The sequence below is a fragment of the Pseudophryne corroboree genome, chromosome 6 (assembly GCF_028390025.1).
Source record: "Pseudophryne corroboree isolate aPseCor3 chromosome 6, aPseCor3.hap2, whole genome shotgun sequence".
Classification (NCBI taxonomy): domain Eukaryota; kingdom Metazoa; phylum Chordata; class Amphibia; order Anura; family Myobatrachidae; genus Pseudophryne; species Pseudophryne corroboree.
In genome coordinates, this window is record NC_086449.1 from 402,644,851 (window position 1) to 402,661,078 (window position 16,228).

Here is a 16,228-nt window from a genome sequence, read left to right on the forward strand (position 1 = left end):
AGTTGGGCAGGCACGAGCTGAGAAGCCGGCTGTCCCACATCTGCTATGTCGTCAAACCTTTTATGTAAGGAGTTGACACTTTCACGTAATTCCTTCCACAAGTCCATCCACTCAGGTGTCGGCCCCGCAGGGGGTGACATCACATTTATCAGCATCTGCTCCGCCTCCACATAAGCCTCCTCATCAAACATGTCGACACAGCCGTACCGACACACCGCACACACACAGGTAATGCTCTGACTGAGGACAGGACCCCACAAAGCCCTTTGGGGAGACAGAGAGAGAGTATGCCAGCACACACCAGAGCGCTATATAACACAGGGATTAACACTATAACTGAGTGATTTTCCCTTATAGCTGCTTATATGTATACTGCTGCGCCTAAATTTAGTGCCCCCCCCTCTCTTTTTTACCCTTTGTAGTCTTGAAACTGCAGGGGAGAGCCTGGGAGCGATCCTTCCAGCGGAGCTGTGAGGGAAAAATGGCGCCAGTGTGCTGAGGGAGATAGCTCCGCCCCTTTTTCGGCTGACTTCTCCCGCTTTTTTATGGATATCTGGCAGGGGTATTTTTCCCATATATAGCCTCTAAGACTATATTATGTGAGTTTTATGCCAGCAAGGTGTTTAATATTGCTGCTCAGGGCACCCCCCCCCCCCAGCGCCCTGTACCCATCAGTGACCGGAGTGTGAGGTGTGCATGAGGAGCAATGGCGCACAGCTGCAGTGCTGTGCGCTACCTTGGTGAAGACCGAAGTCTTCTGCCGCCGATTTCCAGGACCATCTTCTTGCTTCTGGCTCTGTAAGGGGGACGGCGGCGCGGCTCCGGACGACCGAGGCTGGGCCTGTGTTCGATCCCTCTGGAGCTAATGGTGTCCAGTAGCCTAAGAAGCTCAAGCTAGCTGCAAGCAGGTAGGTTCGCTTCTTCTCCCCTTAGTCCCTCGTAGCAGTGAGTCTGTTGCCAGCAGATCTCACTGAAAATAAAAAACCTAAAAGTATACTTTCTTTTCTAGGAGCTCAGGAGAGCCCCTAGTGTGCATCCAGCTCAGCCGGGCACAAGATTCTAACTGAGGTCTGGAGGAGGGTCATAGTGGGAGGAGCCAGTGCACACCAGGTAGTCCTAAAGCTTTCTTTAGTTGTGCCCAGTCTCCTGCGGAGCCGCTATTCCCCATGGTCCTTACGGAGTCCCAGCATCCACTTAGGACGTCAGAGAAAAAACAAAATCAAAACACCCTTAAAAAAATATCTATCTATCTATCTATCTATCTATCTATCTAGTGATGGAGGCAGTTACTGGTACTTAATAAGTAGTTATGGCTTTCTATGGCTCAAATGACACCTACAGATCATTACAACATCCTGTGATACTGGAGTCCATGGAAGCTGGTACTTAACATTGTTATCAACAAAGTTTCCAGCCACGAGGCTGCGGTGCTGGTGATCAGAGCTGGATTAGTTATATAATAATTCTGCCTGGACTTGAATGTTAAAATAAGGTGTTCTATAAAGAAATGTGCTATGGAAAGCAACATTTGTGCCTATTTGTTATTAAAGGGGTGCTCAACATTATCTACATTTCTGGCCATTAGAAGTCAAGCAGCAAATTTCAATATAGACCCATGATAAACTAAATACAAAAATGTCCCATCGATTGTAATAGTTATATAGTTATGTAAAAACAAACCTGTAAATCCCAAGAGGTGATGAATTAAACAGTAGGAACACGTACAATTTACAATACTTTATTGCAGTGCTGGCAAACGTTTTGTTAAGCTGGTGAAAATCATGAAGCACTTCTGATGGAGATGGTACAACTTTACAAGTTTATTTTACATTTTCCAACATGCAGAATTATCCCCCCCCCCAAAAAAAAAAAAAAAATAAGAAAAAGGAAGAATGTGTATGAACAAAGCATAAGTGTGCTGTTATTGACTATTTACAGGATAAAGGAAATAAATGGTTTTCAACAAAAGAGAAACAGAAAATAATCTATTTATTCACTGTTCAAAATAAAAATGTGTGTGCTATGTCTTCACAAAATATATATATACACACAGACAAAACCAGCTGCTTTACACATTCTGCAGTATGATAAATCAGCACAGTGCTTAGACTTCCCACACTGTTACACCAGCAAAACCAGAAGACTTGTCTTATGTGAATTCTAGTAACTCTCTCCATTCAACACATTAGCAAACATCTGCAGCCTCGTGGGATCCCAAAAAGCTAACACTCCCCAACAATATTTTAATCCACTTATTTTACTTCTTTATTCCTATTCACACAAAAAAACAATCTAAATCTTACATTTTTTTTTTTTTAATAGAGGTTTATGTTTTTATGTACGCCTAAAGATTATCACAACATGGCGTGCGCTCAAGATTTCCATTTGTCTGCCTGTTTTTTATAGCATCAGCTGCACTGTGAAGCTTTCTGTCTGTTGTACTCCAGAGGACATCATGTAAACTTCCTGCTGACATCTCCCACTTTGCAAATGATTTTTACAAATATTTGCAGTCATGTCCCTACAAAAAAAATCTCTTTACTAAAAACTGAGCCGCTTGCTAAACAGTCATCCACCTCACCGCTTTGTGTAAGGCCACTGCGATGGCTCATCAACAAATAGTGCTCACTCTGTGTGTGTCTGTGTGTCAATGCTGGAAACGTCTTCTGATCGGATGGAAGCAGAAGTTGGTGTTCCGGCCACTCCTCGCTCCCAGCCCTGTCCCAGGTTTCTGTTCGAGCTCACTCTCCTGAACATGCTGCGATATGCTGCTGACCTCTCGCAATATCTGTAAGACTCCACTAGCCATGTTGTCAGATATAGGGCCCAATGGTATAACACCTGCGTCAACGTCTCCTGTGTAAGAAGAATAAATACCAAAAATTAGAGCAGGGGTAGGCAACCCGCAGCACTCCAGCTGCTGTGGAACTACTTCAGGGCATGTCAAAGACATGTAATTCAATATGCCATTTCACCGACTGATTCATATTTCCCTTTAGTAAATTATACAGGAAATAAGGTTTGAGAAAAAATATTTTTTTAATAAAAGCCCCACAAAACTAGTTCATCGACATCTCCATAACATGAATTCTATTTATGTTCAGAGTCAGGCAAAACAAACCCCTGTACAACTGCTGCCAATTACAAGGATTCCTATATAATAAACGGCTAACTGCTCCTCACCTCTGTTATGTGCACCGGTGGCCAATGGAGGCCGACACACAGACCAAATGAAAATAAGTGATTATGCATGGACATGTTACAGCCTCCTGCTAATTACATAAAAACACTGATCTGACTGTTTCACACTTGCTGAATATGGAGAGGGGGTGCTGGAAAGAGAGAGTGTGGGGATAGGGTTTAGTGCAGTTACCATTTATAACAACCTTTCATATTCAAAATTGACTGGACTTTTATTTGATTTCCACTTATGGGTACATTAATCTAATGCTGCTCCTCACCTCTGTGGTGCCGCTACATACTCACTGCACCCTCATAGGCCTCCATATAGTACCCCTAGTGGCACCAGTAACCAGGAAACGAATGTAGGAACCACAAGATGGTCCCGCAGCTCTCAGAGTGGAGGCACCGGGGGACACGGGTGGCCACTTACTGGCGGAGGGAGAAGGTGAATCAGTTCGGCAGGAAGGGGTGAGGCATGCGGTGACTGGGAGGAGGAGGGGTTGGCGCTGAGGATGCAGATGATGCTGGTGAGGAGGCAGATAAACGTCTCAACTGCCTTATATATACTGTGTGCCGGTGAAGTGGCGGGGTCCTGTGCTTGTCCCTCCCACACTCCACATAGGCCATGCCAAGACCTCTCCGGCCAGCTGCTTTTGGCTACTGGTGTCCTCTACCTCCAGACTGGGCAAGAGCTGTGTGGTGACTGGTGAGCTTCCATGAGACAGTACTGGTGTATAAAGTGCAACATCATTATAGCCTGCCCATTACAGATATACAGCATCTATATTTATAAAAGGCTAATGCTACACCCTCAGCATGACAGAGCCCCAGCTCCCTGCAGGATTTACAGAAACCCGGCAACTCCTGTGTGAGTAGCGATTTGCAGCGGGTTACACTGGTATTCCACAGGGAATAACATCAGGGATGTCCTAAAGCAGTTCCTCATGGGAGGGGACGTACTGTAGCGGGCACAAGAACCCAGCGTCCTAAGGAAGCAACCTGGGAGGCGGAAGTATCAAAGGCATAGAACCTGATGAACGTGTTCACAGAGGACCACATAGCCGCCTTGCACAATTGTTCTGCGGACACGCCACGGCGGGCCGCCCAAGAAGGTCCAACCAACTGAGTAGAATGGGCATTGATAGCAGAAGGAGCTGGGAGACCAGCCTGCGCATAAGCTTGTGCAATCACCATTCTAATCCATCTGGCCAAGGTTTGCTTATTTGCAGGCCAGCCACGTTTGTGAAAACCAAAAAGTATAAAAAGGGAATCTGACCTCCTGATAGAGGCAGTCCTTTCACATAAATACGGAGAGCCCGTACCACATCCAAAGACCTTTCTTTGGAGGACAGACAAGAAGAGATGAAGACCAGAACCACAATCTCCTGGTTAAGGTGAAAAGATGATACCACCTTAGGTGAATAACCAAGGTGAGCTCGAAGAACAGACCGGTCACGGTGAAAAATCAGAAAGGGTGGATGACAAGACAAAGTGCCTAAGTCCGACACCCTCCTAGCAGAGGCAATAGCCAACAGAAATACGACCTTAAGCGTAAGGCATTTAAGGTCCACAGACTCAAGAGGTTCAAATGGAGACTCTTGCAGGGTATGGAAGATGACAGACAGTTCCCATGGAGCCACAGGAAGGACAATGGGAGGCTGAATCCGTAGAACACCCTGAGTGAAAGTGTGAACGTCGAGAAGAGACGTAATTTTTCTCTGAAACCACACCAACAAGGCTGATATATGAACCCTGAGGGAGGCCAGACGAAGACCCAAGTCTAGGCCTTGTTGAAAAAAAGACAAAAGTCTGGAAGTTTTGAAAGTATATGTATAATATACATAGTTTGAATAACCACCTCAGAAAAAACCTTTTGCTCTCAGGAGTGATGCTTCAAGAGCCACGCCGTCAAAGCCAGTCTGGCCATGACCGGGTAGACACAAGGGCCCTGAACGAGGAGGTCTGGGCATTGAGGAAGTAGATAAGGACGCTCTATCGAGAGACCCTGCAGGTCTGAGAACCAATGCCGTCTGGGCCATGCTGGAGAGACTAGAAGTAGTATTCCTCCTTCTTGCTTGAACGTCCGTATTACCCTGGGCAGGCGTGACACTGGAGGGAACACGTACGGCAGCCGAAAGTTTCATGGAATTGACAGTGCGTCCACGAACGCTGCTTGAGGATCCCATGTTCTTGCTCCGAAGACCGGAACCTTGTGATTGTGTCGAGATGCCATCAGGTCTACATCTGGTAGGCCCCACTTGTCCACTAGGAGTTGAAAGACTTCGGGATGAAGACTCCACTCTCCGGCGTACACGTCCTGATGACTGAGGAAGTCCGCTTTCCAGGTGAGGACTCCCGGAATGAACACTGCCGATATGGCTGGCAGATGACGTTCCGCCCATTGGAGGATTTTTGACACTTCCATCATTGCCATGCTGCTTGGCGTGCCGCCTTGATGATTTATGTACGCTACCGTGGTGACATTGTCTGATTGTACTTGAACAGGCCTGTTCTGTACCAGAGGCAAGGCCAGTGTCAATGCATTGAACACTGGCCCTCATTCCGAGTTGTTCGCTCGCTAGCTGCTTTTAGCAGCATTGCAAACGCTGGGCTGCCGCCCTCTGGGAGTGTATCTTAGATTAGCAGAATTGCGAACGAAAGATTAGCAGAACTGCTACTAAATATTTTCTTGCAGTTTCTGAGTAGCTCCAGACCTGCTCCTAGATTGCGATCAACTCGGTCCGTTTAGTTCCTGGTTTGACGTCACAAATACGCCCTGCGTTCGGCCAGCCACTCCCACGTTTCTCCAGACACGCCTGCGTTTTTTAGCACACTCCCGGAAAACGCTCACTTACCACCCAGAAACGCCCCTTTCCTGTCAATCACTCACCGATCAGCAGTGCGACTGAAAAGCGCCGCACGAACACCAGCAAATCTACTAAGTTTTGTGTAAAATAACTTAGCGCATGCGCTCTGCGTACGATGCGCATGCAGCAACAAATCTCAGCATAGCGAAAATCGGCAACGAGCGAACAAATCGGAATGACCACCACTGCCCGCAATTCCACAATGTTTATCGGGAGGAGAGATTCCTCCCTTGTCCACCGACCCTGTAGAGTGTGCTCCAACACCGCGCGCCAACCTCGCAGACTGGCATCCGTTGTCAGAAGGACCCAGTTGGAGATCCAGAAGGGACGGCCGCTGCTCAACTGTTGGTCCTGTAGCCACCATCTCAGTGACAGACGAACCTCCGGAGTCAAGGAGATCATTTGAGATCTGATCCGATGAGGCAGACCGTCCCACTTGGAAAGGATTAACCTCTGCAGAGGGCAGGAATGAAATTGATGCCTCATACTTGCATCGCCGAGTGTATCAACACTCTCTGGCGAGAGAGGAAACATCTGATCTTGTCCTGAAGTTTCAGGACCATCTACGGAGACAGAAACAGTCTTTGGCTGTGTGTGTCCAGCAGCGCCCCCAGGTGCACCATGCTCCAAGCAGGGACCAGTAAGGACTTCTTCCAATTGACTAGCCACCCGTGGGCTTGAAGGAAGTTGACCGACATCTCCAGTTGACTGAGGAGGACATCTTGGAAGTTCGCCAGAATCAGCAAGTCTTCCAGATATGGCAGTATTCTGATTCCCTGACAACAGAGAAAAGCCGTCATCGCGGCCATTACCTTGGTGAAAAACCGAGGTGCCGTGGCCAGTCCAAATGGCAGAGCCTGGAATTGAAAATGAAGGTTGCCAATAGCAAACCGCAGATATTGCTGATGCGAAATGGCGATAGGTATGTGCAGGTAAGCATCCTGTATGTCCAGGAATACCATATAGTCCTCGGGTTCCATGGCCAGCACAATGGACCGCAGAGTTTCCATACGGAAATTGAACACTCTTACAAACTTGTTCAATGATTTGCGGTCGAGGATAGGCCGGAAAGACCAATTCGGTTTCGGAACTAGAAACAGGGTCGAATAGTATCCCCTGCCTCTCTGGGACAGAGGTACCGGCACTACCACTCCTGTTTCCGGGAGGGATAGTACAACCAGGTGTAGAGCTTGCGCTTTCAACGGATCTGAGGGTATAACCATTGAACATAACTGGCAAGGGGGACGTCTCTTGAAAGAGATTGCATACCCGTGAGACAATTTACGGTACCCAGCGTCTGAAGTGGTCCTTAACCAGCCTGGGTGAACTGCAGAAATCAGCCTCCCACCCTGGGGTCCCCCAGGGAGAGGCCCGCCCCATCACGCAGCAGGCTTGTCTTGTTTGGAAGCAGGCTGATGGGCGGCACAGGATTGTTTAGATTTGGGCTTAGTGGTTTTGGAAGTACAAGCCTGTCTCGGGTGCGCCTGACCCTTTGCTTTACTTGAAGGTTGAAAGGAACGAAAAGTGGTACTCTTAGCCTTCGGAGCAGAAGGATTAGTACTTGGGAGAAACGCAGTCTTGGCCGTTGTGAAGTCAGTCACAATCTTATTCAGATTTTCCCCAAACAGGATGTCTCCCTTGAAAGGAAGTACCTCCAAAGTCTTTTTAGAGTCCAGGTCCACTTTCCAGGACCTCAACCACAGAATCCGTCGGGCCAGGTTAGACGTAGTAGAGGCCTTGGCCGCCATGACCCCTGCATCAGAGGCCGCCTCCTGAAAATAGTGAGAGGCTGTGGTAATATACGACCGATATTGTCTGGCAGTGTCAGAAAAATTCTGAGGTAGCTCCTCCTCAATTTCCTGAACCCACGCTTCAATTCCTTTTGCCGCCCAAGAGGCAGCCATAAGAGTGTACAGCACCGGTAAGAGTGTAAATAGACTTCAGGCATCTCTACACATGCTTATCTGTTAGTTCCTTCAGTGAGGTGACAGTGGTGACAGGCAGAGTAGATGACACCACAAGACGGGCGACATGAGAGTCCACCGGCGGTAGAGTTTCCCACTTGTTGCTCAACTCCGCAGGGATTGGATAACAGGCTAGCATCTTTTTAGACAGGGAAAACTTCTTTCCTGGAGATGACCAGGATTCCTGACGTATGCCAATTAAGAGGTCAGAATGTGGTAAAACTACCTTAGCAACCTTCTGACGTTTAAACTTATCAGGTTTCTTAGATGTAACAGGAGGCTCAATGTCATAATCAATTTGGAGAATAAGCTTGATAGCCTCCACAAGGTTAGGAACATCAACCTGGGTTGCAGAATCCTCATCAGAAGCAACTGTATCAGTATCTGACGGATCAGTATATTCCCCATCTTCATCGGAAGAATTAGCCAAAATATTAGTGAGGAAGAAATGGCCCGCTTAAATGACCCCTTAGCCCCAGAGGGACGTGGGGTGGACTTTTGTCTAACCAAAGTCTGATTTAATTGCTGTAACTGGGTAGACAAAGTATCCGCCCATGGCGGATTAACTACAGGAATAATATGTGGCTGTAATGGCACAGGAGGCCCCACAGAGGGCGTGAGATGCATTACAAGATGCCCAAGGTGGGTCTTGATTGACCACAGGTGCCACAGATGGACTTGGAGATGTATGACCCCCAGCGCCTGAACCAGCAGCTAACACTTCCCCCACTGGTGAATCCGTAACGACAGCACTGCATAATGCAGGAGTGTCCACGGACGCCCCACCCTGTGTACCAGACATCATGTGGGATGCAATAGTATAATATAGCCAGACAAATACATAAAACCAGCAAGTAATTCCCTGTGTTTTGTGACAGTAAATACAGAGCACAAACAGAGGATATAAGTGGTGTAGGGTGACTGAAAAATACAGTGAGAAATACAAACAGTATACCCTGTGTAGCACTATATGTTATAATAGGAGACCCTGACGTACCTAGTTCCCCAGGGTACAGAATATAGTGATAGCAAACGTGTGATACATGAGAGTGGAATCCACACAGCAGCTATAGGCACACTCAGTCACCGGTACAATGCAGGAATGATCACATATAACAATAAAACTGCACTGGACTAGTAATTACATATAAGTATGTATGTATACAGATATAACAATGCACAGTAAACACTGGATGTATATCACAGAATACTTGTACTAAATATTCAGATAGCAGTACACTTGTTCTTAACTAACACTGTCTAAAATGACATGTAGAATACTTAAGTGTCTGTAAATGCACAGCGCTGATGATATAGGTGGCTTTACAGAGGAGACAGTGCCCAGCAGTCCTGTAGATCAGCCCAGCTATGTAATGGCGCCAAAATCTCTTCAGGGAGTGAGGGAGAGAGATATATGTAGCTCCAGGGCGGGAACACCAACAGTAGATGGCGCCCGGAGCTGGGGGAGGGGCTACAGGTCAGCGCCTTATCCGCTCTGCTGGACTTCACCACCGGGTACTGTGGAGCGTTTTGTAAATGCATTTGAATAAATCCGACTTGTGCTCCTTGACCTGGTGGATATAGTGGGGTCCCTGTGCGACACAGTATCCACGCCAGTGGCGCGTCCGTCTCCTGGAACTGCGACCGGATCGCGATTTACCTTACCTCAACCCTTCAAGTGCAGCCACGCGATCCAGCAGAATAACTGCGGTGATGTGCCTGAAGAAAACCGGTATCTCCCCGCTGCAAGTACCCGGCAACCAGGCCGCGGGAGTATGCAGCGCCGCTGAAGGAGGTGATGGAGCAGCAGCACAGCATGTCATAAAGACATAGAAAGTGCTGCGGCCCTTGAAGTCTTCTAAAAAAGCTATTTTCGGGGCTGCCTAGCGCAGCCCCACCTGTTAGTGACCTGCACTGCAGGCACAGACTTGCAAACTGAGCTCCAGTGCCTGGAGGCGGGGCTATAGAGGAGACGGTGCAGTGCATCCTGGGAACAGTCAAAGCTTTAGCCTGTTGGTGCCTCGGATCAAGATCCAACTCTACACCCCGATGTTATTCCCTGTGGAATACCAGTGAACCCCGCTGCAGAAATAATATTACTCATTGACATGCATCTGTGTTTGCTGAGCTTTGCTACACAAAGGGGGTCATTCCGACCAGTTCGCACGCAGCGGTTCTTCATTGCGGTGCGAACGGGTCTGGGATGCCCATGCGCAGCGTGCGCGGCGTTGGCCGGTGACAGGGGTCGCCGGACTACGACGCTGGTTACGAAAAAAGCGGTCGCGGCAGCTCCCGCAAGAAGATTAACAGAAGGAAGGCGTTCCGGGGGCGTCACCTGTCCGTTGGCGGCCGTTTTCGGGCAGTGGTAAGGAAAACGCAGGCGTGTCCAGGAGAACGGAGGGCGGATGTCTGATGTCAAAGCCGGTCCCCATCATCGCTGAGATCGTCGCACAGGGTAAGTACGTCCAGGGCTGGTCTTCTTTTACACAAAACTTTTTTAGCTTAGCAGGGCTACACAAGCGTTCGCAGCCCTGCTAAGCTAAAATACACCCCCCCCCCCCCCCCATAGGCGTGGATTAGTTGATCGCACCAGCAGCAAAAAGTTGCTGGCTGCGATCAACTCGGAATAACCACCAAAGTCCTTTACCATCTCCACTTTCTACAGCTGCATTCCATTTAATGTCAAAGTAGCATAGTTATCACCATGTACTATGAGCACAATCCTACATTAATCTACAATAATATTACCCTTACACTTCACAGTATAGTCTGCTATGATGTGTTGAGCCCCACACACCGGGAGATGTGTAGCACAGTCCGCTCAGCTCACTTCTCTCCCCCCACTCAGCACTCTGCGCGATGTGTGCTGAACCGGGGAAGGGGCGGGGGAGGAGGTGGGGGGGCGCCGCTCATTTCACCCAGCTGTGAAATGAGTAAGGGGGGGGTACTCACGGGAGAGATGTGTGCTGAGCGATCTTAACACAGACCGCTCAGCACACATCTCTCACCCCGCTCAGCACAGCGCGATGTGCTGAGCGAGGGGGAAAGCCGACGGGGGGCCGCTCACTTCACACAACGGTGAAGTGAGCGACCCGCTAGATTGAGCCTGCATGCAGGCTCAATCTAGCACCGGCGATAGCGATGCGATGGGCCGCGCATCACTATCGCTGGGGGACATACACACGGCAGATCCGTGCTTAAAATCTAAGCAATCTAGCAAGATTGCTTAGATTTTAAGAACGGATCTCTCCGTGTGTACCCCCCTTAACTTCACCAAATCTACAGGCGGCGATAGCGACACCGCACATCGCTGTCACCAGGCACCCTACAGATCGAGAGATCTGTGCTTAATTTCTAAGCAATCTAATCAGATTGCTTAGAATTTAAGCACGGATCTCTCCGTGTGTATCCCAGTGTGTACTTCCGGACATTGACGTTGTTTTCTAGGCTTCTAGAATAGTGGTGTGCAATTGAATCAAACTGGACGCAAACTAAAAACTTGATGCTGGTGTTGTTAAAACAACCGTAATAAAAAAAATAAGAATTTACTTACCGATAATTCTATTTCTCATAGTCCGTAGTGGATGCTGGGGACTCCGAAAGGACCATGGGGAATAGCGGCTCCGCAGGAGACTGGGCACAAAAGTAAAAAGCTTTAGGACTACCTGGTGTGCACTGGCTCCTCCCCCTATGACCCTCCTCCAAGCCTCAGTTAGGATACTGTGCCCGGACGAGCGTACACAATAAGGAAGGATTTTGAATCCCGGGTAAGACTCATACCAGCCACACCAATCACACCGTACAACTTGTGATCTGAACCCAGTTAACAGCATGATAACAGAAGGAGCCTCTGAAAAGATAGCTCACAACAACAATAACCCGATTTTTGTAACAATAACTATGTACAAGTAATGCAGACAATCCGCACTTGGGATGGGCGCCCAGCATCCACTACGGACTATGAGAAATAGAATTATCGGTAAGTAAATTCTTATTTTCTCTAACGTCCTAGTGGATGCTGGGGACTCCGAAAGGACCATGGGGATTATACCAAAGCTCCCAAACGGGCGGGAGAGTGCGGATGACTCTGCAGCACCGAATGAGAGAACTCCAGGTCCTCCTCAGCCAGGGTATCAAATTTGTAGAATTTAGCAAACGTGTTTGCCCCTGACCAAGTAGCTGCTCGGCAAAGTTGTAAAGCCGAGACCCCTCGGGCAGCCGCCCAAGATGAGCCCACTTTCCGTGTGGAATGGGCTTTTACAGATTTTGGCTGTGGCAGGCCTGCCACAGAATGTGCAAGCTGAATTGTACTACAAATCCAACGAGCAATCGTCTGCTTAGAAGCAGGAGCACCCAGCTTGTTGGGTGCATACAGGATAAACAGCGAGTCAGATTTTCTGACTCCAGCCGTCCTGGAAACATATATTTTCAGGGCCCTGACTACGTCCAGCAACTTGGAATCCTCCAAGTCCCTAGTAGCCGCAGGCACCACAATAGGCTGGTTTAAGTGAAAAGCTGAAACCACCTTAGGGAGAAATTGAGGACGAGTCCTCAATTCTGCCCTGTCCGTATGAAAAATTAGGTAAGGGCTTTTATAGGATAAAGCCGCCAATTCTGAAACACGCCTGGCTGAAGCCAGGGCTAACAGCATTACCACTTTCCATGTGAGATATTTTAAGTCCACAGTGGTGAGTGGTTCAAACCAATGTGATTTTAGGAATCCCAACACTACATTGAGATCCCAAGGTGCCACTGGAGGCACAAAAGGAGGCTGTATATGCAGTACTCCCTTGACAAACGTCTGAACTTCAGGAACAGAAGCTAGTTCTTTTTGGAAGAATATTGACAGGGCCGAAATTTGAACCTTAATGGACCCTAATTTGAGGCCCATAGACAGTCCTGTTTGCAGGAAATGCAGGAATCGACCCAGTTGAAATTCCTCTGTAGGGGCCTTCCTGGCCTCGCACCACGCAACATATTTTCGCCAAATACGGTGATAATGTTGTACGGTCACATCCTTCCTGGCTTTGATCAGGGTAGGGATGACTTCATCCGGAATGCCTTTTTCCTTCAGGATCCGGCGTTCAACCGCCATGCCGTCAAACGCAGCCGCGGTAAGTCTTGGAACAGACATGGTCCCTGCTGGAGCAGGTCCTTTCTTAGAGGTAGAGGCCACGGGTCTTCCGTGAGCATCTCTTGAATTTCCGGGTACCAAGTCCTTCTTGGCCAATCCGGAGCCACGAGTTTAGTCTTTACTCCTCTCCTTCTTATGATTCTCAGTACTTTTGGTATGAGAGGAAGAGGAGGGAACACATACACTGACTGGTACACCCACGGTGTTACCAGAGCGTCCACAGCTATTGCCTGAGGGTCCCTTGACCTGGCGCAATACCTGTCCAGTTTTTTGTTGAGGCGGGACGCCATCATGTCCACCTTTGGTTTTTCCCAACGGTTCACAATCATGTGGAAGACTTCTGGGTGAAGTCCCCACTCCCCCGGGTGAAGATCGTGTCTGCTGAGGAAGTCTGCTTCCCAGTTGTCCACTCCCGGAATGAACACTGCTGACAGTGCTATCACATGATTTTCCGCCCAGCGAAGAATCCTTGCCACTTCCGTCATTGCCCTCCTGCTTCTTGTGCCGCCCTGTCTGTTTACGTGGGCGACTGCCGTGATGTTGTCCGACTGGATCAACACCGGCTGACCCTGAAGCAGAGGTCTCGCCTGACTTAGGGCATTGTAAATGGCCCTTAGTTCCAGGATATTTATGTGAAGTGACGTTTCCATGCTTGACCACAAGCCCTGGAAATTTCTTCCCTGTGTGACTGCTCCCCAGCCTCTCTGGCTGGCATCCGTGGTCACCAGGACCCAATCCTGAATGCCGAATCTGCGGCCCTCTAGGAGATGAGCACTCTGTAACCACCACAGGAGAGACACCCTTGTCCTTGGAGACAGGGTTATCCGCTGATGCATTTGAAGATGCGATCCGGACCATTTGTCCAGCAGATCCCACTGAAAAGTTCTTGCGTGGAATCTGCCGAATGGAATCGCTTCGTAAGAAGCCACCATCTTTCCCAGGACCCTTGTGCATTGAAGTACTGACACTTGGCCTGGTCTTAGGAGGTTCCGGACTAGGTCGGATAACTCCCTGGCTTTCTCTTCCGGGAGAAACACCTTTTTCTGTACTGTGTCCAGAATCATTCCTAGGAACAGCAGACGTGTCGTCGGAATCAGCTGCGATTTTGGAATATTTAGAATCCATCCGTGCTGTCGTAGTACTACTTGAGATAGTGCTACTCCGACCTCTAACTGTTCCATGGACCTTGCCCTTATCAGGAGATCGTCCAAGTAAGGGATAATTAAGACGCCTTTTCTTCGAAGAAGAATCATCATTTCGGCCATTACCTTGGTAAAGACCCGGGGTGCCGTGGACAATCCAAACGGCAGCGTCTGAAACTGATAGTGACAGTTCTGTACCACAAACCTGAGGTACCCTTGGTGAGAAGGGCAAATTGGGACATGGAGGTAAGCATCCTTTATGTCCAGAGACACCATATAGTCCCCTTCTTCCAGGTTCGCTATCACTGCTCTGAGTGACTCCATCTTGAACTTGAACCTTTTTATGTAAGTGTTCAAGGATTTCAGATTTAAAATGGGTCTCACCGAGCCGTCCGGCTTCGGTACCACAAACAACGTGGAATAATACCCCTTTCCCTGGTGAAGGAGGGGTACCTTGATTATCACTTGCTGGGAATACAGCTTGTGAATGGCTTCCAATACCGCCTCCCTGTCGGAGGGAGAGACGTTGGTAAAGCAGACTTCAGGAACCGGCGAGGGGGAGACGTCTCGAATTCCAATTTGTACCCCTGAGATACTACCTGCAGGATCCAGGGGTCCACTTGCGAGTGAGCCCACTGCGCGCTGAAATTCTTGAGACGGGCCCCCACCGTGCCTGAGTCCGCTTGTAAGGCCCCAGCGTCATGCTGAGGACTTGGCAGAAGCGGGGGAGGGCTTCTGTTCATGGGAAGAGGCTGTCTGCTGCAGTCTTTTTCCCCTTCCTCTGCCCCGGGGCAGAAATGAGTGGCCTTTTGCCCGCTTGCTCTTATGGGGACGAAAGGACTGAGCCTGAAAAGACGGTATCTTTTTCTGCTGCGAGGTGACTTGGGGTAAAAAGGTGGATTTCCCAGCCGTTGCCGTGGCCACCAGGTCCGATAGACCGACCCCAAATAACTCCTCCCCTTTATACGGCAATACTTCCATATGCCGTTTGGAATCCGCATCACCTGACCACTGTCGCGTCCATAACCCTCTTCTGGCAGAAATGGACATCGCACTTACTCTTGATGCCAGAGTGCAAAGATCCCTCTGTGCATCACGCATATATAGAAATGCATCCTTTAAATGCTCTATAGTCAATAATATATTGTCCCTGTCCAGGGTATCAATATTTTCAGTCAGGGAATCCGACCAAGCCACCCCAGCACTGCACATCCAGGCTGAGGCGATTGCTGGTCGCAGTATAATACCAGTATGTGTGTATATACTTTTTAGGATATTTTCCAGCTTCCTATCAGCTGGTTTCTTGAGGGCGGCCGTATCCGGAGACGGTAACGCCACTTGTTTTGATAAGCGTGTGAGCGCCTTATCCACTCTAGGGGGTGTTTCCCAACGCGCCCTAACCTCTGGCGGGAAAGGGTATAATGCCAATAATTTTTTAGAAATTAGCAGTTTTTTATCGGGGGAAACCCACGCTTCATCACACACCTCATTTAATTCATCTGATTCAGGAAAAACTACGGGTAGTTTTTTTTACACCCCACATAATACCCTTCTTTGTGGTATTTGTAGTATCAGAAATGTTCAAAACCTCCTTCATTGCCGTGATCATGTAACGTGTGGCCCTACTGGAAAATACGTTTGTTTCCTCACCGTCGACACTGGAGTCAGTGTCCGTGTCAGTGTCTGTATCGACCTGAGGTAACGGGCGTTTTATAGCCCCTGACGGTGTTTGAGACGCCTGTACAGGTATTAACTGATTTGCCGGCTGTCTCATGTCGTCAACAGTCTTTTGTAAAGTGTCGACACTATCACGTAATTCTTTCCATAAGACCATCCAGTCAGGTGTCGACTCCCTAGGGGGTGACATCACTAACACAGGCAATTGCTCCGCCTCCACATCATTTTCCTCCTCATACATGTCGACACAGCGTACCGACA

The 16,228-nt window shown here is 48.7% G+C and overlaps 1 protein-coding gene across 3 annotated transcripts in view; it reads right to left on the minus strand.

Moving 5' to 3' along the window:
• Window positions 1-1,722: 1,722 nt before the first annotated feature.
• Window positions 1,723-16,228, minus strand: part of UPF2 (UPF2 regulator of nonsense mediated mRNA decay) — a 376,291-nt gene continuing 361,785 nt past the window's right edge. For all 3 annotated transcript variants that reach the window (XM_063926873.1, XM_063926875.1, XM_063926874.1), the window contains exon 23: window positions 1,723-2,856. In XM_063926873.1, the coding sequence (XP_063782943.1) occupies window positions 2,847-2,856 (10 nt within the window). In that variant the 3' untranslated portion in view covers window positions 1,723-2,846. The remainder of the gene's footprint in view (window positions 2,857-16,228) is intronic.